Source organism: Melitaea cinxia, chromosome 27, assembly GCF_905220565.1.
Source record: "Melitaea cinxia chromosome 27, ilMelCinx1.1, whole genome shotgun sequence".
Classification (NCBI taxonomy): domain Eukaryota; kingdom Metazoa; phylum Arthropoda; class Insecta; order Lepidoptera; family Nymphalidae; genus Melitaea; species Melitaea cinxia.
Genome location: NC_059420.1, coordinates 5,211,643 through 5,239,541, shown reverse-complemented (window position 1 = coordinate 5,239,541; position 27,899 = coordinate 5,211,643). Strand labels below are relative to the sequence as shown.

The 27,899-nt window shown below is 36.9% G+C and overlaps 1 protein-coding gene and 3 long non-coding RNA genes across 4 annotated transcripts; 2 read left to right on the top strand and 2 right to left on the bottom strand.

Moving 5' to 3' along the window:
• Positions 1-1,795: 1,795 nt before the first annotated feature.
• LOC123666792 lies at positions 1,796-2,032 on the bottom strand. The gene is made up of 2 exons (XR_006745330.1): positions 1,945-2,032; positions 1,796-1,858 (listed from the first exon to the last, which is right to left on the bottom strand). It is a non-coding gene; the product is annotated as an uncharacterized LOC123666792 (long non-coding RNA).
• A 762-nt stretch (positions 2,033-2,794) lies between these two features.
• Positions 2,795-3,704, top strand: LOC123666799. The gene is made up of 3 exons (XR_006745339.1): positions 2,795-3,072; positions 3,144-3,326; positions 3,605-3,704. It is a non-coding gene; the product is annotated as an uncharacterized LOC123666799 (long non-coding RNA).
• Positions 3,705-7,113: 3,409 nt separating this feature from the next.
• On the bottom strand, positions 7,114-7,712 carry LOC123666804. Its single transcript, XR_006745344.1, has 3 exons — positions 7,500-7,712; positions 7,221-7,413; positions 7,114-7,141 (listed from the first exon to the last, which is right to left on the bottom strand). It is a non-coding gene; the product is annotated as an uncharacterized LOC123666804 (long non-coding RNA).
• Positions 7,713-15,629: 7,917 nt separating this feature from the next.
• Positions 15,630-21,796, top strand: LOC123666775 (protein ALP1-like). Its single transcript, XM_045600828.1, has 2 exons — positions 15,630-16,617; positions 21,516-21,796. The coding sequence occupies exons 1-2, from the start codon at positions 16,018-16,020 to the stop codon at positions 21,762-21,764; spliced, it is 849 nt and encodes a 282-aa protein (XP_045456784.1). The 5' UTR covers positions 15,630-16,017; the 3' UTR covers positions 21,765-21,796.
• The last annotated feature ends 6,103 nt before the right edge of the window (positions 21,797-27,899 follow it).

Genomic DNA, 27,899 nt, shown 5'->3' with positions numbered 1-27,899 from the left:
CAGCCACACTAGTGACCCTTCATTGAAGCCGCTCGTGTTTCATTTCCGGTCGTATCTGGTTTTCATGTTCTCGCTTGACTATAACCCATTTTCCCGAACCAAGGCGTGTATACAGAGTGGAGATGACAATACAACGAAAATTGATAACACCGGTAATACTAGTTTATAGGAGTATTTCAAAACCATCAAAAAAGTCCTAAGGTCAAAATCTAAAAAAAAAAAAATTTTTAAACAAAACAAAAAAAATATATATAATAAAATTTTATTACAACATGTGTTCATAGGTACATACATACAACATATATACAACAATAGGTTCACTGACCTGTTATGACGCGCGGTGACACAATGAACTACTCTTGTGTAGTTTGGAAGGTGATTGTACTAAATTTTTAAATTTTCGACATGTCCGCCATGAACACTGATGCACATATTATATTTTCTTATAATGTTATTAATTAATTTTGACATGATGTCGCCATTGGCGGCCATATTTTTAATTTAATAAAAGCTCTTATAATTGTGTTTTTCAACTCATCAACTGTATTCACATCTGTTGAGTACACATCGTTTTTTATAAAACCCCACAAAAAGAAATCGATCGGCGTGAGATCTGGTGATCTCGCTGGCCACCTTGATGGTCCATGACGGCCAATCCACTGCTGTCCGAACATTTCCGATAAACGTTCCCTGGCAGACACAGCTGAATGAGGTGCTCCGTCTAGCTGATACAACATCTGGCTGTAAGCGTCTAGACTAAGCTCGTCAATATAATCCAGCAATTGGTCCGTTTAGGAGTTCCAGAAACTTATCAGAATTTAAACTGCTGTCAATAAAAAAGGACCAATTATGGTGTTTCTATACATTATATTGTTTTAAATTTCCATGGTTGTTAACATTGTTTGAATTCGTTTCTTCGGGATTTACACCATGTACCTTTTTATATTTGAGGCTCCGAAATTTCGGCGCAGTTGCATGCGCCATGGTCACGGAAGAACTGTTTGATTATTGCGGGTGGATGTTATAGGCAGACATATCGGTCTACCCTCCGTCTCAGTCTTCTATACATTAATCGTAAATCTGTATTGGTGGGACGTCTCCCGTGCTAGATGTGGATTCACGTGTTTCCAATGTCGAAGGTTTTGACGGTTCTATAAACCATTCCTTGTGAATGTACTTTCGTCCGTCCACATCACATTGTACAGGAAGTTTGGGTTATCAAAAACTGTCCAGCGGCAGAATGCTTCTCTGACAGGCTTGTCCCTTGACAACATTGCATGCACTTTACTGTATCTAAAAGGCCTCAGTTTGTCACTTTTTAAAACATTATGTATCGTTTTATGAGTCACACGATGGAGACGAGCTGCCTTACGCAAACTGGTTGTTAAGCTAAGAAATTAAAGCAAGGTCTTCCATGGCAGCTATTCGTCCAAGAAGCTCACTCTCGTCCTTACAGTTTGGATATCTGAGTGTACACGCGTTCGGGTTTTTTCTACTCTTAGTGAATATTTTATAACGTTTTCATTCGCTAACTGCTTAAAATGCTGTAAGTTGGACAGTTAATGCGTAGCATGTGTTTCTCTCCGAAAGTAGTTGTGTGAAGCGTTTTTAAATCCGTCAACTTTGAAAAACTTTTTAAATTACATGTAACCCGGTCTTTGCCTTCTAATTGGAATATTATAAATTTACATAAGTCGCTGGTCTGACCTAGTGTCACTGCATCACATCATCACATTGCATTTTTTTCGTCTACGTTTGGTAGTCTTTTCACGATCAACAATACTTTTAACGGATGTTTCATCGCATGTCGACATGTCTACGGCAGCAATTTCCACGGCTCGAGCAGTATCATAATTGTCTTGTTCATAATTAAAAAAAAATATACATTAATTAGCAAGGATTATTATAAATTCGACTTTACTTATAAACACCACAGGAGCTTACCATACGGTCCTAACAGTTTATCATACTGGAAAGTTTCCCAATCAGCCTTTGGGACAAATTTTTTTTTGCATGCTGAAGTAGCATTAATTTTTTTATGAGGCCACGTAATTATTTTCTTATCAATGTTTATCCATGACTCTGGGACAGTTGCACACCAACTGCCAGAAAACGCAACAAAATAATCCTGAAAGAATGAAATGTTCAAATTAGCAAAAATATATGTGAGGTTATAAACTGCACTATGCAATATTTCTTGACATCATTGCGATTTCTAATGAATAAAACAAAATAAGTTAAAGATAAGTGAAAATTAAAAACATATTACGGAATTAAAACTCCAACATTACTGCAATATTACTTACCATTCATTACATTCAGGTGTGAATAGAAAACAATAACGACAAATAAACAAAGGTAAATTGATTAAAATTTATCAAATTTAGAACGATTACGTAAAAGAACAGTAATTTACAGAAATTCAATTATCTGATAAACAGCATATGTTTATTAAAACTAGGTTAGAATGCACGATCAAAACAAATATAGATAAAGTCAGACATTTTGCACATGTGTCAAACTGCGCATTAAAATTGAATGCGTTTCAAAAGTACTTAATTCGACGTCTGTATTTTGACTTTTTAAAAAGTTAATAATCTGATTTCAGATGGAAGTAAGGAAAAAGAATTCATTATTAGTTCATAAGAAATCATTAAAAAAGCGGTCAACAAAAGATATTCATTTAGACGTCAAAAAATTAACTTCCCATTTATAAGTTCATTAAGAACTCAGAATTTTGAGCTCATAAAAATGAGCTATTCAAGACGTCATGTTAGAACTTCTATAAGAGGTCTTTTAAATGAGTTCATACTGAAATCTTTATGATTTGGATGCTGACTGGGATGGTATTTCAAGTGGTTTACGATTTTGTTTGCAGCGTTGGAGTGCATCGGGTTTCTGGGCAACGGCAAGATTCTGTGGGAATATCTACATTCTCATAGGGATATTGCTGTTTCCTTTAATAGATCCCTACAGGCAAAAGAGCACTCCAAAAGAAAATGTTAAGAGGTAGCGGAGATATTAAATGCTCAAGGCGATGGGGCTCATAAAGATTGGAGAAGCTGGTCCAAAGTAAAAAAATACATAATTTTCATTTTTAAATCATTCAATATTATCAATATTTATATAATGATTTTTTTCAGTATTGGGTACATTATAAGGCAAAGTTAAAAAAAAGAGTGGCATCCTTGCGATTGTCCCAAGGCAGGACTGGGGGTGGTCCATCAACAGAGCAACCTCTGTCCGACATTGATAACAAGTTTCTCCAGATATTGGGGGAGGATTATGAACAGGGGTTGAGCGGTGTTCAAGTGGAACCATTTCCAGTAAGAGACAATTGATTTTTGTTTATTTGATTATAATGTATTTTTGCTAAAAATAACTGCTTAAAGTGCTAAGGTCATTTTGTTTTCTATTAAATATTTTTTTAAATTTGTAGTTTATGATGATTATCTATGTACATAACAAATATTGTAAACATTTTCACATTTGTGTTTTGTTTTAACTTTTTCACATTTCTCCAGCAATAGAAAATATTATGTTTATGAATAAATAAATATTCTTTTTAAAATTTCGGTATAATAGATAAATAATAATCTTTCAGCCTTCCGGGAGCACCACTACTGTCCTAGGGGTGGAGATACCAGTCATAGACATCCCAGAGTCCATGATCCCCAATCAAGATTCTCCAGCCTCAGAATCAATTCTGATACAACCATCAGATTCCCTCCCAGCCCAAGTGTTCCTAGAGGTACCTTCCCCTAGAAATATTCCTTCTCCTAGCCGGCTCCCTCTCTCTGACCCACCCGCTGCAGCAGTGCTCTCGCCCCGGCGCCGACGTCGCAGGCGAGAGGCGCCACTCTCCCATGAGGCTGCCAGACGTTCCCTCATTCAGTCCTCAGCGAGTAGAGCTCAGGCTACTATAAGTAGTAGCCAATCTCTAGATGGTATTAGGAGTACCCTAGTTGACATAACGGAGGCTATAACAGAATTGTGCAATATTCATCGGAGGATTGAGAGGCAAGTGTTTCAAGTTTTATTTTATGTAATTTACACAGAAAAACTCAAACAAACAATCCTTTCATTACAATGATTTAAACAGACATTATTAACTTATACAAATTAAGTCATGCTTATTACACATTAATAAACTAAAACATATATTATTCATGTTTATTTATTTACAATTATTTCTAATTTATACATTTTGGTATCACATAATATATTATTCTATAATACCAAAATGTATAAATCTAGCAAACCTTTATAAATATACTTACAATATTAGTTTAGCACACAAACATGTTGTATTTTTGTTTTTTAATTTTAATTTTTGGAGAAAATGAAAGCCATTTTTTAATCAATTTGTCTTGACCACAGAGCACAGAGTAGCGGGCGAGCCAAAGACAAGTTTATTGTTTTTTTTTAAAGAATTATAACATAAAGGTTTTATCAGACAAAGGATTAATAATTATTACTATCTAACACACTCCCCTAATTTTAATTCCTTTGTCTTTTATAATATGTTGTACAGCGGTTTTACAAACGTAAAAGAATGAATTTAAGTAAACAATTTGTAATAAGTGGCTAACACATAAGTTTTAAGCATAAACAAAATTCCTTAAATGTAACTTACATAACAATCTTATTTGTATGATAGATAAATTTAACTTTAGCTAATATTTTTGTGAAAATGTCTGCTGTTTGTTCATTTGATGAACAATATTTAATTATCACATCACCATTTTTCACTTTTTCATGAATGAATTTGTAGCGAACGTCTATGTGTTTTGAACGTCTATTTATCACTCCATTTTCAATAATTCTTATCGCACTTTGATTGTCCACAAACATTGTCACTTTAACACTATTAGAGTTCAAAAGTTCTTGAATTACTGATTTTAAGTATAGAAGTTCTTTGCAACATTCAGCCGCAGCTATGTATTCCGCTTCAGTGCTGGAAAGTGCTACTATAGGTTGACGTCTTGTGCACCAGCTTATTGGACAGTTGCTAAGGAATATAATATATCCCGTAGTGCTTCTTCTTGTTTCAGTATCTCCTGCATAGTCCGAGTCACAGTATGCAGTTATCTCAATATCTCTTTTTCCTTTTGGATAGGTTAGTCCTTTCTCTTTTGTTCCTTTTAAGTATTTTAGAATTTGTTTTAAGTTGTGAACATCTTGATCTGTTGGATTTTCTACTTTTCTACTGCAATAATTTACAGCAAAACTTATGTCGGGTCTGGTTTTATTTGAAATGTATGTTAAGCTTCCTAGTAATTCTCTGTAAGGAAATACAGTGTTCTTAGCAGATTCTACTCTTTTACTTGATTCTATAGGTATTGCTTGACTACTTTCTAAAATTTAATACATGTATATTTAGCTTTTGAAATACTTATATATTAACACAATCTATACAAATGGAAACTACTATTAGCTAGCATCTCGAAACAATAAAATATAATAATAAATTAATAATAATATATTTTAATATTTTGAGTTTGTAAAATTTGAATATTTGGTTTCAGGGCTATAAATGCCGCCTTTACCAGAGCGGCTAGATGAGAGCATGTCGTGTGGCATGACCCCGTTGCAGCTCTACGTTTGCACTACTTCTTCAGCCCTACTGAGATTCAATTGTAATTGGGCTTCTAGTGTTACCTCTTCGTGGCTTAATTTATGGTACTGGAGTATTAACCCTATTGCAAATGTTATGTAATATTACACAAGCGTTTACAATAGAGCCTGCTACCCTTGGTGTATAGTGTAACACTCTGTGAACAAGTAAGCAACGAAAACGTGCCTTAAGAAGCCCAATTGCTCGCTCTACTGTGTTCCTAGTGCGAACATGCAAGTAAGTGTAGTGTGCTTCTGGTGTGTTTGGGGCCGCATCTAGTATTGGGGTCATCATAGTCTTCCTCAGTGGATAACCAGAGTCACCTTAAAATAATATAATAAAATTACTGTTACTATATTTCCCATTTCTTTAAACTGGAGCTTTTATTATAAATTTTTTTAATACAAAATATGCATTATATTTCACATAAATAAATATTCTTTTTTACAATAATTAGTAGTAGGTACTAACATAGGAACCAAATATTTTGTGTCTCATTGAGGTTATGAAGATGAGCTTTCAATGAATGATTAGCCCATATGAACGAATCCATGTGAAGCACCACCATTACTTGCATCCACACTAGTGATGTTCATATTTGCATCACAAACCTGCAATGGTTTAATTTATTGTAATTTATAGCTTTAAACATGTAAATAAAAACATATTATAAATATAAAAATCTTTTAACTTTCGTTTACAAATATATTTACTTTACTCAAATTTGAGTTATTTTAATCAATCTTGTTTTAGGGGTTCCTAACCAAAGGATAAAACGGGACCCTATTACTAAGACTCCATGTCTGTCTGTCACCAGGCTGTATCTTGTGAACCCTGATAGCTAAACAGTTAAAATATATATTTTTTTTACAGATTGAGATTTTACAGATTTGACTAGCCCGTTGGCGCAGTTTGTAGTGACCCTGCTTTCTGCTCCGAGGGTTGTGGGTTCGATTCCCACCCCGAGTCTGGGTGTAATATAAATATTTATTTATATATTTATATATGTATTATTTATAAGTATGTTTATCGAAAAAAAAAAAATGTAGCTATATACCAGTCGGCTGTAACCTATAACACAAGCATTAAGTTGCTTACTTTAGGAACAGACGACCGTGTGTGTATTGTGTAAAAAAAAAAAAAAAAAAAAAAAAAAAAAAAAAAAAAAAAAAAAAAAAAAAAAAAAAAAAAAAAAAAAAGATGATGTGTATCTGTTGTCACTATAACAACAAATAAAAAAAACAGTAAAATAAATATTTAAGGGGGGCTTCCTATACAACAAACATGATTTTTTTGCTGTAAATATGCAGAATCTTTCATGCACAAGTCCAACTTGCACTTGGGCTCTTTTTCTATCTATTACTAAATTAGATATTTATGTTACAACATACTATTTGAACGTTCAGTGAATGGCAATGTTTGCGACAGAAGTAACGTTCTTCATTTTCTGCTGGCCGAACCATTGCAATATGGGTGCAGTCTATGCCTCCTAAGACCCCCGGAATATTGAATTTATTGTAGAATCTAAAACAAATTATTACATTCAAAATTTAGAAGAGGGGAATAAAGTTTAATAATTACAAATATGTTATGCTTTAGTTACTCTGTTTTTATTCTGTTTCGTTCTTGTTCGGTAGAGGGGAATGAAATATATTTCTGCCTCATTTCCATAGAGTTGAGGCAAGCAGTAAGGCTATTGAAGAGGAAACTGTCTGCTGAGCCATGGAATGTCCTTCAATATTACCTGTAGGACGTTGATATGACCCAGTCGCATAAAATGACAACGCAGTCAATACCTAAAACAATATTTTATCTACTTTTAAGTTATTTGCTTAGAAAGGCTTGATTTGCATTTAAGAATCAACGTAAAATAGAATCATACCTTAGTCCCTACAGATAAATCGGTAGATTTAGTGGGATTCTTCATGGTAGGTGCGAGCTCATCGCACAAACTTTGCGCGAAATCTTTCGTCAACCGGTACCGTTTGATAAACTCAGCATCCTCTAAATCGAAGGGGTTACATTGCACACGTAATCGCCTTCTCCGCTGCATCTTTGATGAGGAAGCATGTGCAAAATCTTCTTCCAAGAACTCAAAGATTTGGTATTCATTAGCCATCTACAAACTGACCGCGTTTGTTGTAAATATTATTATTAACACATTGAACAATACTTTTTTTACAAAAATAATACATAATATAGAGCCGTACTTACTTTTTAAATTTTAATATTACTAGAAAACAATAAAAAGTTTAAAACAATGTTATTTCTATTACAAATTATCAACTTTTTTAAGATTGCTAGTTTGACGTAAAAGTAGATATTATTGCTCGGTTGTCACACGTTGTCAAAATGGACCTTGTGGTACGGCGAGAGCGAATGAAACTACGGTAATTACGTACAATCGCGGAGTGTAATTTATGGGGTTGGGGGGAAAGAGGGGGTTGGGGGGAGGGGAGGAGGGTGCCTTTTCTCCCCTCCGGCAGACTATTTTCGTGTAAACCCCGTTGTTACAGAGATATCGTGGTTAAAGTTTTAAGGTTAAATTTTTAAATCGGTCACTAATTTATGGGGTTAAGGTGGAAAGGGGGGTTGGGAGGGGTAGGAAGGGTGGGTTTCTACCCCCCCCCCCCCCTGACAACTATCATCGTGTAAACCCCATGGTTACGAAAATATTCTCTTCAACTCTTCACTCGACTCTTCAGACACAGAAACACAAGGCTTCGGAAACGCCATGGTAAACTCACAAATTAAGGTAAAGCTTTAGATTAGGTAAACCGAATTGCGGGACCGTGGGGGGAAGGGGGGGGGGAGAGGGTGGGGAACGCTACCCCTGGTACCACTGTCACACCTCAGAACCCCATGGTTATGGAGATATCCATGGTTAAAGTTTTGAGGTTAGAAGAAGAATTTCGAAAGTTAGAGGAACGCTTGGCTCCGGCGCTGCGGGAAGTGCAGCCCTTCCGCCCTTGCGTGCGAAAGCACGCTCACTCATGCTCCGTTCCGCAGCGGAGGCTGGTCGCCGAAGGCGACCAGCCTCACCCGCTCCTCTACGCATTCGTTCGCGCGCTTTCGCGCGGCGGGCGAGGGCTGCCCTCCCTCCGCGCCTCCGCGGCACAAAAAAAAAACTCTCTAGGGGTAGGACAGACTAAGACCACGTGGACAGTGGGGTGCTCCGATTCGGTTTTCGGTATTTTTCAAAAAAAAATGCTTAGATTATTAAATCTTAAAAATGATTTTTATATAATTTATATTATGCATTTAATAATCTGTCTCAGAACTCAGTTTATGTTGTCTATGTCGTTAAACGTCAGTTCGTATCGTATTTTGAATAATTTTTATTGTGTTTTAAATTATCATTTTATTTCATCATTAGTTCGAAAAATAACATGTGAAAGTCCCAAAACGGAGCATGAGTGCACGTCCCGCAGCACAACTACGCGTTATTTTGTTTAAAAGTGGCGTTATTTTGTTTAAAAGTGTCTATTCGTCAGTCGTTAAAGGTCAGTTCGTATCGTATTTTCATCTTACAGTAAAAATCGTTTTTACGTAAATTTGTTGGAAAATAACGCGTGATAGTCGCAGAACGGAGCATGAGTAAACTTACCGCAGCACCAGAATTAAGGTGGAGTCAAAAATAACAAAAATTTAACCTTAACTTTATCTCTGTAACAACGGGGTTTACACGAAAATAGTCTGCCGGAAGGGTGAAAATAATGTAATGGTATGAAATTTCAAAGTAACATTAAAATAATACTGCTTTAAGACGTGATGGTAGGCCTACTGGTATCGGTCGGTATCTTTAAATAAATTTTTTTTAGCCTTTTTATTTCCTTTGTTAGTACTTTTTTTCTTTGCTTAACTTTTTTACCCTTTCCTTTCGGTTCTTTATTTTCTTTCATGAGACGTTTAGCTTTCTTTTCTTCTAGTTCAGGTTTATTTAGGGTATTAGTGATTATTTGCGAATGCTGTTTATGTGTTCATTTTCGAAACTCTCGAGAAGTTAATGGTTCAGGAGATAAATATTGCAGTACAGATTTTAAGTTTGATTCAGAAGCGAATTTAAGTTTGATACAGAACATCGTTTTGGACAAATCCATCATTGTTTTCGTTATTTTCACTAAAAACCATTTCAGGCAATTGAATTTCATTGTCAGAAGACAGTATTGCAGTTCTCTGATTAGGTTGGTTAATCTCAATAGGATCTACAGTGTTAGTCACGACGTTGGTGGAAGCAGTATTAACGACGTAATAGTCCTCGTTACTGAATGTATTTGTATTAATTGGACTTATTCCAGCTGCGCGAAAACCACATAGCTTTATCTATTGAAGCTGCTCGTCTGTATACTTTCTGAAACAAGCAGGCGATGTCATACGGCGTGATTTTAATTAAATTTTTGGATTTATGATACACACTCGCAAATTTCACATTCACGATCACGAGAATTCACATTCACGATTGTATGCTTTTTTTAGGGGGCCAAAAATGTCACGTCTAGGGGCTGTAATCGAATGGGAGGAGTGTGGTGGTATAGACAACATATAGATGTAGTTTGCTTTGCAAAACTCGTAGGCTTCTAGAGTTGAATGACTGTTATGATTGTCGAAAATACGTAATATTTTGTTATCCTCAGATGGTTTTACAAGTGTCTTGAAATGCTGTAACCATTTAAAAAATAGACTCATTAGTCCATCCATTTTTTGAGCAGTCATAAATTGCGCCTGGAGGAGCATCTTTCTCTAGAAGAGCAGAATGACGATGTCTCGGATATATAAACATGGGTGGAACATAGACGCCAGCAGCATTCATTGCACAGACAGCAGTCACCGTTTTACCTCTCTCCCAAGATGTTTCAGTTCCTACTCGTTTCTGACCTGTTTTTGCCAAAAAAAATTCTAGTTCTTGAACTGTTGATACTCCTGTCTCATCCATATTAAATATTTGATGTGGTTCATTTATATTTTTCATCATAATTTTGTTCTAACTTTTATAAAATAGTTCTACTTCTTTTTTGTTAAAACCCTCAATTCTATTAATACTTGTTGACTCGGGTTTGCATACACTAATATTAGTATTTCTTTGTATTTTTGTATTCTATGAATTACAGCAAAATAGCACACTCGTATGCTATTTTGCTGTAATTCATAGTCTAATCCGTAAAATAGAAAAGATTCGTCATATGAATTAAGTGATCAGCCAGAATTCGTTCTTGAGCTGGAGAAAATACTGGTTTTCTTCCAAGACGAGGAATTGATTGTTTTGGTTTGCGATATCTTTTTTTGCTATGTACTATATGAAATATTAAATTCTAGCGATCATTAGCTCTCTTGATAGCACGGTCTAGTGCATCCAGACTCCATTGACACTACTTCGTAATTCTGTCTCGTTTTTGAGGCATCTGAAAAAAGAAACAAAAAGGATTATATGGGGTTTATGAGAGCCATGCGATTCCAATTAACCTAAATACTCATTTTTAAGTTTTCATGTAATTATCAAAATACAGTTAGTTATTTACATAAATGGATATTTTTACGTTATTTTATAGTGATAAATCTACAATTAAGACCAGTAGATACTTAAAATAGATTTATTCTCACTATACTTATGAAAATCGTAAAAAATTAGATCGATTCGCCGAAAAAACCTAACGTGCAATCCCTTTGCACAACAAAGGCATATTAACACGCTATGCAATGAGTCACACGTACCCCTCCCGCGTCCTTCTATGTTACGTAATAACAAAACAAGATCTAACTCGTTCAGATACACGTAAACTAAAGTAGTTCTCATTACCCGTGGCGATGATTCCCCCGTGTTCCCCTACTTCTTAAATTTTACTTCTGACAACTGTCAGGCCGGATCCATTTACGTTGTATATACGATTTGGTGGATATATATTTTTCTCGTACATCTCTTCCAGGGAGAGCGGGGCTAAAAGTTCCGTTTTTTTTTTTTTTCAATTTCTGCAAAGGAAACTTGCTCTAGCTTCATTTTTGTTAATGCGAAATGTAACTACATATGTTAATTTTATATTAAGACAGTTTTTGGATTATCCCATGTGCGCCCCGGCTTGGGGCTAGTTGTTAAGTTGTTAAGCTATCTGTTGAAGGTATAATTTATGAAAAAATATATATATTCTATTTAGCCAAGCATTTATTAAAGACTTATTAATAATGTCTTATTAATAATCAGTCAGATTTCTTAATTGATACATTAAACATATTTATCTTTCAACTTTTATAATTTTTACTTAAAGTTATTCAACATTGATAATTTGTACTTAGACAACATTTATAATTTTTACTTAAAGTTATTGAACATTGATAATTTGTACTTAGTTAGACAACATTTATAATTTTTGCTTAAAGTTATTCAACATTGATAATTTGTACTTAGACAACATTTATAATTCGTTCTTATAGTTAATTATGATTGAATAGTAACTAACAAAAGGTAATGTTGCTAATCAGCCTTTAAAGTTAATTGCAGTCTTTGATTATATTTTAATAAAGAATCATCTTTTACTAAAATAATGACCATGACTTAATTTTACAAATCATCACAGGATTCATCTGAATGACAGTTTGGACAAAGGTATGTCAACAAGTCACGTTGTTTTCGGCACTTAGAATGAGCCCAGTTTTTGCAATCTTGAAACTGCACCCATCTTCACCAGAACGAGAGTTAGAATAGGAGTCGCAGCAGACGATGCAGTAATATTCTAAACTATCTTCTTCATCTTCAGAACTTTCGCTACTCATTTGTAGAACTTGTCGTTTTACAGATTTCCCCTTTCCTTTTCCTTTTTTTGTTTTTATTTCGTCACCTTGCTTTCCTTTACCCTTCCCTTTACCCTTTCCTTTACCTTTGTATTTTTTTACTTCTTCATTGTCAACGTTTAATTTTATTTTCTTACTTTGTTCTTTAGCCAAAGCTTCTTTCTCTGGGGTGTCTGTTAAAATTGCAGATTTTCTGAGACGTCTCTTTCTTTTTCCACTTCTAGGAGGAGCTTTTGGAAAAGGTCGTATTGCTTCCGGAGAAAAAGTGCATTTTTTTTTTAAATTTCTTGTATAAAACCAGATGATGTAGGATAATTTATAACCCCTGATGTTCCCGGTTGTTTGAAATTTTGTCTTTCTTCAGTGGTGTTCTCACTATCAGGTGGAATGTTGGAGACATTTCTTTCGATGTCCGTTTCTACAATTTCTATGTTATTTGAAGAAATGTCGCCTTGTGATATGGTTGAATCATTTGTTGAAACCAAAGGGCGATCTGTGACATATGAAGGAGCAAAGTCTTCTTCTGTAAAAATGTTTGGATTATAAGGCCAAATGCCAGTCTTTTTGAAAGAGTTCATAATATTGACAGGAGTTGCTGTAAACGGAAGTGCTTCTTTTACAATATCTGGGATCTCGTAGATTGACATAGTCTTTCCCGGGTTGGAGCGCATCCAGTTGTCTTGAGCCTTTGCACAATAATTTTTGAATGGACCATTAACTCCAACATCTAATGGCTGCAATCGGTGTGTGCAGTGTGGTGGGAATGATAACATTACAATAGAGTTAACTTAAGCCTTTACCACCAAATCGATGTCAACATGAGACTGATGATTGTCAAGTAACAATAAGACCGCATCCGAAGGTGAAGGTCTGGTGTGTTTGATGAAGTGATCGATATATTGAAGGAACTCTTTAGATGTCATCCAACCGGAACTATTTCCTGCACCAGTGCATTCCGAAGTCCCACCTTTTATAAACAAATCTTTGTAATTTATTCGTGGGAAAACAAACATAGGAGGAACCACATGTCCTAGTGCGTTCGCTGCTAGTTCTACGGTAACGAATGTACCTCTTTCGGAAGACACTATAGCTCCGACTTGCTTTGTTCCTTTTTTAGTAACGATTTTCCTTGGCTTTAAAACTGTTGTTACTCCAGTTTCGTCTAAATTATATATTCTCGAGGGCGGAAATCTATATTTATCCAGCACTTCACCCAGTTTCGAAAAAAAATCATTGACATTGTGTCTATTGAAAGACGTAGCTCTGCCGACACTTGTAGATTCTGGTGCTCTAATAGAAAGCTGAGGATTTCTCTTTAAAAAACCAGTCAGACAATCCGGACCAGCTTTCCCATTTTTATGCCAAGATGGTGGAATATCACGTGCATTGAACTTCTTTGCACATTCGTACGCCAATTTCCGAACTTCTTCTGGCAAAAGACCAAAGAAAATAGCTGCACATTTTATCAAATAATCCGCTAACTGTTTTTTTTTGTTCTTCATTAAAAACCAATCTTACTTTTTTGTAGCCAACTTCAATGTTATCTTTTCCTGTTTTCAACTTTTTAACAAATCTGTATAAAGTCATATGACAAATACCTAAATTTCTGGCTACAGTTTTTATTTTCTGGCCATCTTTTATAACTGCACTTGCAGCTCTTTTCATTAACTCGAGGGTTAGGAACCTCGTTAAGTTAGCATTTTTAACTTAAAATTCAAGAGATATATTGAAAATAATAAAAATGAAAATATTTACTTACGTAGATCAGCGACGCACGTGTCTCCTTTCCCAAGTACCTGTTGCCACTGGCTTGACTAAGATGGCTGACGTCGGTGCGCTATACCGTTCCAGTTTACGACGAGTTAACAAAATATAGCTATCTCTTTTTCTCTTAGAACTATACCATTCGGAACAACTTACCCCGGTAACTTTTAGCCCCGCTCTCCCCTAGTCAAAAAAAGTTGTCGACGTTTTTTTTTTGTTAAAGCCAAACGCTCTTGCAAATAATGTTCTTGTAGGTCTCTTGACTGACAGTTTGTCTTTGTGACGTTTCAGATATAGCCTTAACCGTGTCTTTCCTGCTATGTCAGATTCATGGAATGGATTTTACAAGTTGTTACGTACTGCCAACATATATGCCATTCTGCGCAGATCTGTCTTAGTCAAACCATGATATTTGTATTCAATATATTCTACTAAAACTTTTTCCAAATGTGAGCCTTAGAGGACTTGTAGACGTCCGTTTTTTTCACCGGATAACGGACCGTCAATAAACGGCTATCTTTGTATACATATTTTTTTTACCGGATGGATGGACTGCCGTCTATATGCGTTAGTTTTAAACTGGTAGTCAGAGATTACACACGTGTGAAATGTCGAATAATAAGAAAAAAAAACTCGTATTGGCCTACTATTTGTACAAGAAGAAACAAAAAGAAATAGAAAAACGTAAAAGGTCATCGTGGGTGCATCCTATATTATTGGAAAGGGAAAAATATGGTGCATTTCAAACTCTTTTTACGCAGTTGGAAGAAGATGAAACTAAATTTTACAATTATTTTCGGATGAAGAAAGAAACCTTTCAACTATTATTAACAGCCATATATGATAAAATAAGACACGAGGATACTGACATGCGTAAATCTATTTCCCCGGCAGAGAGATTAGCCGTTACGATAAGGTATGTTAAAGAGATGTTCAATTTCAAATTATAGAAAAGGGGATTGATTACCTGTATTAATTAAAACAAAATTTAGTAGGTAGTAATTGTTTTATTATACTCAAAAAATAAATTAAGGAGTTTTAGAAAAATCGAAATCGTAATCAGGCGATGTGATTGAACTTAATTCAGTAATAATTGAAGATTGGGAATCATCTTGCTGCATGAGTTCTTGAGGCATCCTGGATGTGGATGGAATGAGTTGTGTTGGCTGATATTCATAGGGCATCCTGGATGTCGATGGAATGGGTTGTGTTGGTTGATATTCGTGTATCCTGTAGTCGGGTGTAGCCGTAGTGTAGCCTCGATTAATATTGTAATTGTAATTTTGCTGCTGCATGGACGCTTGATTTCTCCGAGTTAAATTTCTCATAACTTTAATGACTTCATATTGGAATTCAACATAATCGTCATCACTATACTTGTCTACAATCGGAGCAATACCTTTGAAAAAACACATACTCTTACTCTTGTCTTCATCTTCAACTGATTTAATTAAAGTAAGCATTTGTCGATCAACTTCGCTACAGTCTGTCTTTCTCTTCTTGCTTGTTTTTGTTAAATCGGTAGTATTGGCTGGTGCGGTAGGCTCATTATTGGTTTGTGAGTCAGTTTCTTTGTTGTGAGATTGTGTGATGTTTTTTTCTGATGTAATACTTGCTTCCGTTGTTCGGCGAGTCACAATTTTACACAAAAAGAGCATTTGATCGTAGAATTTATATTTTCGTAGACTTTTTGCACCAGAGCCGGATTTACATTCCTTAACTTTTTTGTGATATTTCATCCAGTTATCTCTTGCATTGTTCCATTTTTTTATGATATCTTTGCCTAAAAAAGAAAAAATTGTTACAGATATTTAGCTGCAGGGAACACATTTAGTGATCTACATTACAGTTTCAGAATGGGTATAAAAACTATCAGCTGTATTGTACAAGAAGTATTTGAAGCATTGTGGGAAACCCTTTCTCCAATTTATATGAAACTACCATCGGAAGACGAATGGTTAACAATAGCAAAAAATTTCGAGACTAATGCAAATTTTCCTCATTGCTTGGGAGCCATTGACGGAAAACATATTAGAATCATCAAGCCAGAAGAAAGTGGATCAATGTTTTTCAACTACAAGCACTATTTCTCAATAGTATTAATGGCTGTGGTAGACACAAACTATAATTTTGTTTTTATTGATGTTGGAGCCTACGGCAAAGAATGCGATTCAGCAGTATTTAAAGAAACAGAATTTTGGAAAAGAATAGTAGGCGATAAATTAAATATTCCTCGACCTAAGCAGTTGCCAGGTGCAGGCAGTGAGTTACCTTATGTATTTGTTGCTGATGAAGCTTTCGCTTTACATCAACACGTACTTCGTCCTTACGGTGGGCATCAACTTGACTCAATAAAAAAAAAATTCAATTATCGCCTCACAAGAGCGCGACGCTACGTCGAATGCGCATTTGGTATTTTATCCAATAAATGGAGGATTTTGCATAGACCATTAAATGTTAATAATAATAATAATAATATATACTTTATTGTACACCAAAATATAAACAAACAGTAGTAATTACAACAAAAAGATGTACAAAGGCGATCTTATCGCTGAAGAGCGATTTCTTCCAGATAACCTTTGGGCACAGGACATGATATAGTAGCGACGGATAGGAAGTGTACAATATCCTTAAGGATGAATAAAAAAAAAATAGTGTATAATAGATTCCTTAATTCATACACATACACATACAAGTACAAATATCCATACATAAATAATCAAAATAGTATTAATATACGTGTATAATTGTAAAATATATATTGATAATATAAAATATGCATGTTAAAATTCTGAATATTATTGTATGTTAAGGGACATATAGTACTTCTTTAAACGTTGCTTAAAACAGGCTGGAGTAGAAGCACGTCTTATTGAAAGCGGAAGAGAATTCCAAAGGCGGACAGCTTTAGCAGTGAAGGAATTAGAATAGAAGGAGGATTTATGGGAAGGAACTTTTAGAAGTAAATTGGAATCAGATCTAAGGGAACGTTCATGGGAATTGCAAAGATACGTGAACCGTTCTTTAAGATATTGAGGGGCATCAGGATTGAAAAGTACACAGTAAAGTAGGGAAAGTACATGAGTATTCCTGCGAAAACGAATCGGGAGCCACTTGAGTTTCTTACGGAAATCGGAGACGTGGTCGTATTTGCGAAGGCCAAATACGAACCTTATACAAAGATTCTGGAGTCGCTCAAGCTTATTCAGTTGCTCCTCTGTAAGATCTAAGAAGCATGCATCTGCATAGTCAAGAATCGGCAAAAGGAGTGATTGGGCTAGTGCAATTTTAGTAGGCAAAGGAAGAAAGAACTGAAGACGACGAAGTGACCCGACGGCTGCAAATATCTTTCTACTAAGTTCAGTTAATTGAGGTGACCAGGAGAGAAACTGATCTAGCGTTACTCCCAAATTCTTAACATTCTTGCTGTAGTTCAGAGTTGTATTGTTAAATACTAAAGGTGGTATAAGTGACCAGTCTATACAACTAATTAGCTTTGGACTACCCACGATAATGACCTGGGACTTTGAAGGATTGACTTTTAACCCGAACGAGTTGCTCCATTTATAAATGTTATTTAAGTCATTATTGAGTTGATTGATACCTGAGGGTAAGTCAGCCAGCTTAGAATGGGTATAAATTTGAAGATCGTCCGCATACAGGTGGTAGAGAGAAGAAATGTTTTTGCTGATTGAATTAATAAATAAAGAAAATAAGAGAGGAGACAACACGCCACCTTGCGGTACGCCGGCAACGACGTTAGCCCAGTCAGAGAAAGTATCTTGAACTCGTAACCGTTGCCGGCGCCCATACAAGTAACTGTGAAACCAATCAATAACCGGTGGAGATATATTAAAGGAACGCAAGACAGAAAGCAAAATATCGAAATCCACAGTGTTGAAGGCATTACTGAAGTCAAGTAATGCCAACACTGTAAGACTTCGGTTATCCATAGCATGTCTAATGTCATCAGTAATTTTGACAAGAGCAGTAACCGTGCTGTGACCCCTCCGAAAGCCGGATTGGAAAGGATTTAAGAGGTTGTTCGAGGAAAGGAATGATGTTAGCTGTTGATGTACAAGACGCTCTAAAACCTTGGACAAGAAAGGTAGGATGGAGATGGGGCGAAATTCGGAAAACTCAGATGGATTAGGTTTTTTGGGTAAAGGGATTACTAGAGCGTCTTTCCAGCAGGAAGGAAAAGTACTGGAAGAGAGGGATTCGTTAAATATGTGTGTTATGATAGGAATGATGTGATCAATGATAGGGATAATCATTTTACGACTAACGGAGTCACAGCCCACTGCGCTAGAACAGACTGCTAGTACGTTCTCTTTAACATCACACTCGGATAATTGATAGAAATTAAAGGGAGAAAATTCAAATGGAGTTTGTATGGCTGAAAGGTGTGCAATAGTGTTTGACTTGGTGGTACCATCGATAGTACACGAATTTGTGAAATGATTATTAAGACCATTGAGGTCGAAAGAATTAAAAGGTACAGTCTCTTTGATTTTGCCAACCCCAAGCGATTTTAAAAATTTCCATACCTTAGCAGGGTCTGTTTCTTCGAGTACAGATTTATGAATATGGCGTCGTTGTGCGTCTCTACATGCCCTGTTGCAGCGATTACGAGCTATCTTATACCTTTCCCAATTTGATGAACTTGTATTGGACTTGTATTTCGCTTTGGCCCTGTTTTTCTGGTCTTGCAGAGCTTTAATATCAGCTGTAAGCCATGGAGCTGGAAGATGCTTAACACGCACGGGACGTACCGGGCCGTGAGTGTCAAAAAGATGGGTAAGTAGGGAGTTAAAAATGGCAATTTTATCATCCACACTAGACGCACCAAGTACTGAAGACCAGTCAATCTTAGCAGCATCTTCGCATAGTCTGTTCATGTCCATACCACTAAAATTGCGTTGCAGGAGGATTCTCGACCTAGCTTTAGGGGGTTTTATTTTATAAGAAACAAAAATAAGATCATGGTATGAGAATGCATCCGCAGAACACTGGCCATGTTTTTCAACGTGGTCAGGTGAGGAGACAAGAATAAGGTCAAGAAGAGATGGAACACAGTTAGGAAAGGAGTGAGTGGCTTGAAGGGGGAGGATGTGCATATTGGCAGAATTAATGACGGAGCGTAGACGTGAAGATCTCCCGTCGAATTTTAGAAGGCACGTATTAAAATCCCCCATGATTACAGTATGACTATATAAAGGAGTAAACAACTCTAAAAGATTTTCAAGAGACGAGAAATAGTCAACAGTCAATGAGGGGTTGTAATACACACCCAGAAGAATCTTGGTACGTGATAACGAAATTTCGAGGAAGAGATGATCTGGCCCGCAACCATCATTAGAAAGAGATTTATGAATGACTGAATATGGGATGTGAGCACGGAGATAGATGGCAACGCCGCCACCTGCCCGTCCAACACGATCGCTGCGAATGAGATGGAATCCAGGGAGGGAATAGGACGTGGACATTAAGCAAGGTTTAAGCCAGGATTCTGATACCATGATTGCATGAATATTCCCTGTTTGAAAATTGGATAGAAGATCAGGATAATGACCAGGAATACTTTGTGCGTTTATGTGTACGACATTAAGATTGTTAGGAACATCGAGAAATTGAGAAACAAGATTATCGGAAAGAGATGGAATACTTTGAAAACTACAGTCGAGACTGTGTACCTCAGAGGAGGAAGAGAAGGAATAGAAAGAGTTGTTGCTGTCGCTATCCATTAACGATAAATATAAATATAATAAATAAGAAAAATATGCTATATTTATCAAAATGAGACAATATGTAAGATAAATTAATATATGTGATACTACAGAAAAAAATACTTATATATAAAATAAAAAGTATATATATGAATTATATATATATGTGTGTATATATATACACGTCCAATTTAACGACCCGCCCGCCAGCTATTGGAAAAAGAAAATTAAAAAAAAGTGTAAAAATTGACATGATTTTGGTACCAGACAACAATAATATACAAAAAGTAATAAAAAAAAAAAACAACACAATACAGTCATTATCAGGTAGGATAAAAAAAAAAAAAGACAATTAACAACAATATTGAATATTAACGACATTTGTGTCATTTCTAAACGACTGACAGTAATAGTTGAAATGTCATTGTCAGAAGTCACTCTTAGAAACAAATGACATAACAAAACAAAAACAACAGAATAATATAAATTTACCTTACTGTTAAAAGAAATGTGTAAATATAAAGGAAATATAATGCAAAGTAGTCAGTGATAAAGTTTTTTTTGTGTACCGACAGAGGTTTAATGAATGAAAAATAAAAATAAAAATAAACTTGCCAAAGGTTAAACAACGACAAAATAAAAATACTTGAAGGTATTACTTCTGTTTTACAGTCCTTCTCGTGCGTGAAGCTGCCCGTTGTTTTTGATCAGCTGGTTTAGAAGCTGGACTCTTCTCCTGCAATGAAGAGCTCTCAGCTGTTGAGTGTGGAATGCCTTCGAGATCCGAGAGACACTCAGCCCTGTGATGCTCACCGTCCACCGCCACGATGTGGATTATTCCGTCGCGTGTCCAGCAGTTAACCACACCAAAACGCTTTCTTGCCTCTAAAAACACTTGATGGCGAGTCTTCGTTAAGAACTCAGATTGAGTAAACCCTGACCCCTTTAGTTTAGTTTTAGCAAACCACACTTTATCGCGTACCGCAGCATCGGTAAACTTTATGACAATAGGTCTAGGCTTTTTGTCAGATGGTCGACCCAGTCGGTACGATGCCTTGATGCTGCTGCTCGAGAAGTTAAGAAGTTTCAAATGGTCTGCTACGAGGGTGGTAATTTTTAGTGACGTGTCTTCAGACTTATCCTCCGGGACACCATGCATCAGAAGCGTTTTGCGCCTCCTCCTCATTTCCAGGCGGTCAACCTCTCTGTCTAGTAATTCGACCTGACGTTGTAGTGATTTAAGTGCTATGAGAATGAAAGATTTGAATGACTCGAACTCAGCAGCCAAGGATGATGTTGAAACTGGAGAGTGAGAATTTCCCTTCTGGAGATCTTTTTGTTGTTTTTGCTGGAATTCGTCCATCCTTTTGTTGAACATCTCAGACATAGCAATAATGGTATCCTTCAAAGACTCCATAGTTATTGATAATTTAGTAGGTGTTGATTTTTGCAGTTAAAGAAATTAATTACGTAGGATAATAATAGCTGGCGGGTAACAGGGTGCAATCTTAAAGAATATGCATTAAACGAGCAGGAAAACTTATTAAAATTAATTTAAATTCAAAAAATAACTAACACTATCCAAAATTGTGTGTTGACACTTTCAAATCTACCCGCCCAATGTTTCAACAGATACTGCTGTTAACATTGTAAAAACATGCTGCTTATTACAAAACATAATTCATAAAGTAGAGGGTATTGCTAATAATGCTACTGACACTGCTAGTTCACACATGGTGTCTACTCTATGCCATTTGCCTCGTTCCCATTCAACAGGAGGTAATGTAACAGCAAATATGATTCGTAACAAATATGCAGAGTATTTCATGTCACCAGTAGGGCGTGTACCATGGCAAAATCAACATGCATAAAAATAATGAAAATAAAATGTTACTTACCAAAATCATTTTTTTCTTTCTCGGACATCGTTTCAAAACCTTCATTTAACGCAAGACAAATTTCTCTCCAAGCGGCAAAACTCGACTGTCTATTTTTATAGCACTCTTGGGTTTTGTCCCACAGTACAGGCCTATTTTCAACCAAACTTATTAACAATTCCATGTCAATATTACCCATTTTTAAAAGAACGCAGGTAGACGGCACTCAATTAACAGAAAACAGGCAATACGTCCGGCAGCGTCAACACGCACCAATACACTGGCGTGGATGACCGCCATTTCTTACACCGGACCGGTGTCCGTCGCGCCGAGGGGAAGGGGTGGTGCATCCGGCGTAAATTGTTCGCCGGACCGATGTCCGGTGCATGTACACACATTCATTATAATTCATACACCACCGCGAATCCGGCAAAAAACACGGTCCGTTATCCGGTGAAAAAAACGGACGTCTACAAGCGCTCTAATACTGTTTTTCTCAGTAGGAGGAGTAAGTTCAGTTTTTAGGCTTAGGGCTGAATTTACGGAGACGCGGCGCGTCGCGCGTCGCGATAGGCTGCGCGGCCCGCACTAAATTCAAATGTAGGGCGTTGGATGAGTCCGTTTACGGAGAAGTGATTTTACACACGTTTGCTTGAAATGGAGTGTGTTTTACGGTCGAGCCCGCAAATGGCATCGTCACGTTTCATGCGGCGAACTTCATTCTCCGATAGCTGCTGCAATCCTGTATGTCACCTTTATACTTAAATACAATTAACAAAATAATAAACTTGAGTACTATTTTTTATAACTTTATTAATAATATATTTTTGGAGTTCTTAGGGAAGTGGACATAAGGTTCCAATCAAAATACCAATTACAAATTCATGCGACGTTTCAATCCTAAATTAGATCTTCCTCAGGCATCTAAAATTATTTATTCATACATGAAAAACCTGCATGTATTATTATTAATATATAAAGTATAATAACAAAAGGGGACTGTCCAGTTTCGACCCAGCGTGAACAAAATTCATACAAAAAAAAAAACAAATATACAAAAATTTTCGTATATTAAATCATGATTATTCGTGATTTTTAGTCGTATTAACATAAACTGATAAAAAAGTTTATTTAATAAGTACAGGTGGACCAAAAGTCCGTTTATATTTGAAATGATGTTAGAAAACAAACGAATTACAGTACATTAAAATTGTTTATTGTTTTTGACAGTAAACAAAAGGGGAATTTATTTTTTAAAAATCAGATCATCCATATGCAATCCTTCATTATTTTCGCATTGCTGTAATCTAGAGCGGAAATTTTCGATAACAGCTTTACATGTGTTTGTTGAGATGTTTTGGATTTCTTTGCGAATACGATCCTTTAATTCGTCAAGAGTTACTGGGTTGGTGTCGTAAACTTTAGCCTAAAGATATCCCCAAAGAAAAAAATTCATTGGGGATAGATCCGGACTATGAGGTGGCCAGTTAATATCCCCTCTTTTCGATATCACTTTTGGGCCAAAAATGTCTCGAGCTGCCCTTAACGAGCTCCATCTTGCTGAAACTGAGCGTTGATTAAAACCAACAAAATCCTGCAGCGCTGGAGCGAAAAAGTTTTGTAACGTGGTGATATAGCGCTCGGAATTCACCGTAACCGCACGTCCTCTTGAGGCTTCAAAAAAGTACGGACCAATAATGCCTCTTGCTGATAAAGCAGCCCATACTGTGACTTTGGGTGAATGCAGGGGTTTGTGATGCTTTAATTTCGGATTAGTATCACTCCAATAACGACAATTTTGTCTGTTAACATGCCCATTTAGGTGGAAGTGTGCCTCGTCTGAGAAAAAAATGTTTGTAAAGCTGGTGAACCGCTCTACCATTTCGTTAGCAAACTGCAGCCTAGTGGTATGGTCCTCAGGCCTTAATTCCTGCACCATTTGAATTTTATAGGGATGCAGCCGTAAATCTTCCTTTAGAATGCGGTTTAATGATGTTCTTGGCACGTTAAGGACAGCAGACCGCTTACGAGTTGAAAGTTCAGGTTGGTCACGAACTGACGATTTTACTCGCTCCACGTTTTCGGGGTCCCTCGACGTTTTAGGTCGGCCAGAGCGAGGTAAATCCATTGTTGAACGCGTGTTCTCAAGCACCCATTTTTTGATTAACACACCTGATGGTGTTGCAGGCGTCTATAAGCTACGGTAATCTCTTACCATCAGGTGAGCCGTACGCTTGTTTGTCGACCTAGTGGTATAAAAAAAAAAAATAAGAACTTATTATATAATTATTATTCTCAGTGACTGTCCACTCGGGGCCGAAACCCCCATACAAAGTGGACAATCCCCTTTCCTCTATTTACCTTTACAGGTAGTGTTTAAGTGACATCTTTACAATTATTGCTGTTATGCATAATCATATATTACTTTCCATATCTTTTTAATTTTTTTTAAACAATTAACAATTACAATATTATTTGAATTTATCCAGGTAAACAATATTTGCATTTTTATATGTTATAAATCCATTTCATTATTGAAATTTAGCTTTGTTCTAGAATTAATAACGAATAAATGAGAAGAGCTCCACGGAAAATTTATAGACCAACTACATACCCCGCAAACGTTGTTTTGCTATGTATGTTATTAAACCCTTTAATCCTCCCCCCCTCCCATAACTTATAAATATGAAAAAAAGATGTTGGCCGATTCTCAGACCTACCAGATTACCCTCTTATAATTTATTTACGTACGTTTATTTTCTAACTGCATTATCCGTGTATTTGCATTAGTTCCATAATAAATTTGTGCATATATGTCTGTAACATGTTGCTGGTATCGAATGTTATTACAGCAGCTGTACATCGTCCGCTATATGACCTTGTTAATGCATAATTAATTAACTCTTTTTCCGCTTACATATTTTGTAACTCTGACATTAAAGCTTTCAGTTATTTGTTACATCATATGCAAAGCTATACGCACGAAGAGATAGTCTAGGCGCCAAATATGTAATATTTGAAACAAGCCTAAAGCTATGATTTCGGCCACATAGTTTTCGCTCTTGGTTTCTTTTGCAAAAATATGGTTTACAATTGCTGTGGTTACCGAATATATGATATTTTGGATATCCATTTTGTACTGGTTACTTTTTCTGTGAATGGTATATCTTCGTCCAGACCAGTATTTTATGGACGAATCAACTCCCCAATGTAATTTTAAATACGTTCAATAGTTTTACGCCTTTAATGTAGTAAAAGTATTGGTGGTGAGTGCTATAAGTGCTTTGCAATAATTCTGCAAATGGTGGTTTTTACATTCTATTTTAGCTATTGTTAAATTTTCGTGTGGCCGGGCATTTCTAATGCAAGCATAGGTACTGGCGTCTCAATCTCCAATTAAGTGGGAACAAAAGGTCCATGGTCAGATAAAGAACTTTTAAAACCTTCCGTTATAATAGCAGCTTCCATTGCAGTTGAAGGATTGAATTTCTTTATTTTCTGAACGAGAAGATGTCACGAAATATTTATTTTCCACTTCACTATAGAGTACTTTTTTGCTGTGCTGTCCAAAAATTGCAGCAGCGCCAGAAGAAGCATTTAAATTTGTGCCGTATGAACGCTTACTCTAACATGCATTCGCAATTATATTTAGCTATAATAGCATTTCTTCAGATGTCACATTCCCGATACGTTTAGCATGGTCGACTTCTCCTTTTCCTGTCTCAATCATGCAATAGTTTGCCGTTTGTTTCCCACCTTTTGGTAAATTTGATCGTGCGTAAACTCTTCTTCTCGCCCTACTTGGCTACGATAGTGACGTCGTGCTCTTTCAGCTTCGATTACCACTGGTTGATTTTCGTTAACTATTTTACGTTTAGCATCCCTCCATTATTTTCTCACATCTGGCTTTTCATTTTCGCTCATATCGACTATTTTTAAAACTTTTATTTTTTGTAAGATTATATTTTAGAAAAACCCCTATCTAGTATGAAAACATCATTATTTATATAAAATATAATCTTACGGCAGAATGAAGATTACTAAATAAATTGTTCATTATAACAGAGTCCGATGTAGTTGCTTTATAACGGCCAAAACAACAATATATTCATCACTAGCAACTGTCAAAAAGGGTTTCAACAAATTTCTGTAATTTATGCAGTGAATATGTGTCTTTTTGGAATGAATAGTTTGAGCTTTTATTTAAATAAATATAATGTGCCATCACATATGACAATTACATTATTGTCAGTGCCAAATAAGCCATTAGGAATTATTAAATTATGCTCTAATAATTCAGCCCGCGACAATACATCAATACTAATATCTAGATACAAATTCTTGGCACAAAATCTCCCTTACATTATCCATTAGACCCTCCAATGTACGACGTGGTATTTGCACCAAAGATGAGATCCTCTCATCGGAATCACCTGTTCTCAGCTTTATCTGTAGGGCTGCTAGGCCTAAGCATCCTTTACGCAGCTCTGAAATACGTGGTACTTCCTCAATCGAATGAATTTTATTTTTGTTAATCTTATTCAATACTCGAATAACCTTTCATCCATATCTTGTAAATTCTCAAAATCAAGAGTAGTATCTCCGCGGTGATGATAGAGCTGTCGTTGAAGCGCTTAAAAGCGTCGTCTCGGTCGCGAAGGCTGTCGAACTCGATACGATTTTTATTATGGGATACGGGGGCGGCTTTAACCGGAGCGTGTTTAGTGCCTCTGAATGAGACAGCTTGCCTGATTTTGTCGAATGCTTCTTGGCGGTTGGCGACTGGTGCGGTGGAGGCGACGATGATGGCGGGTTTGGTTGAGGACGGAGACGCCACGACGACTTGGGTCGCCGCGGGGGAGTTGGTAGTGGGGCCGTGGGTGGAATTGTTCCTGGGAAGCTGTTTAGCAGCCATTGAGGCATAGGTCTTAGTGATTTTGGCCGCCGCTGCTTCCGTGCTCTGCTTGGTCTCCTTGCCGAGGTTGGAGAGCTTGCCAGAGAAGTCGGTCGAGTTTCTGTTCAAGGATTTCGTCGAGCCTGTCGCTGAATTTCTGAAGAGCCAGGTCGAGAGAGAGGGGAGGGGAGGAGGGGCTTGGTTCTCCGATGGTTTCAAGTCTCTGAGCAGCGGCCAGTATTTCCGCTCCGCAGAGGATGGCGAAGTTTCTATTCTGCGCGGTGACGGATTTTCTTTCCTTAAGTGCGCAGACGAGCGCTGAGTATAGCGATGAAATAATTGCCAGAAGAGACTGCAGGTCGGTCACAGCCTCGGCCTTGGCCGGCAGCTGCCTGACCTTCTTCGCGGGTGCTGCCTCTGGTGGGAGCCATGTTGTCTTTGAGGGAGGGGGGGGGATCAGTTGTGGGCGGCGAAGAGGGTGAGGGTTTCTTTCCAAGGGAGGACGAAGTGTTGGGAGGGGGGTGCGTTGCATGCCGAGCGGGGGCTATGCTGAGGCAGGAAATGAAGAAAATGCGAAAAAAAAATTGGGGGGGGGGGGGGCAATATGGGTAGTAGGGGGGGTTGGACGGTAGTATTAAGAAACACTAATGGAACGGGTGATTTAGAGCGGTAATGATGATTTAGATGTAATTATCTCCGAAACGGCGCAGGGTAGGGAGAGGGGAAGTATGGGGAGGACCTCTCCTCTATTCTGATGATGCCCGACGAACTTTAGGATAGCACTCCGAGGTAAAAGTTATTCCCCTCGAAGTGCAACAATCTTGGATTTGAAAGAAGCTGATGGGGGGGTTGGATAGATTGCCCTTAAGATCGTTTTAGATCAGACTGATTCAATTTTCGCTCGGATTTGCTCTCCGACGCACCGTTTATACGCTACGTGGGCGACCAACTTAGTTGGTAATGGCGTCGGAGACCCTTGTCTAGTTAAAAATGTGATGGTTCAGGAGTTTATTGCCGGAATTGGTTAGAATTTTTTTGTGTCCCTCCTTTGTTAGGTGGAGCACCTATTGGGGTTAAAAAAAAGGGGGTCTAGAAGCTAGTTTAAGAGCAAGGGGGGTGCGGAAGTGAGGGGAAAAAACCAATTTCTGCAAAAAGAGATTATTTCGAAAAGTAACAAAGTAAGGGTGGTGAGAGGCACCTCGTTTTGATAGGCGAAAGCTACATCTGTATTCAAT

Coding starts and splice junctions, on each gene's coding strand:
- LOC123666775 (XM_045600828.1), top strand. CDS start 16,018: ATGGGTATAAAAACTATCAGCTGTATTGTACAAGAAGTATTTGAAGCA. Junction 16,618..21,515: donor TTTTGCATAGACCATTAAAT/GTTAATAATAAT, acceptor TACCCGCCCAAT/GTTTCAACAGATACTGCTGT.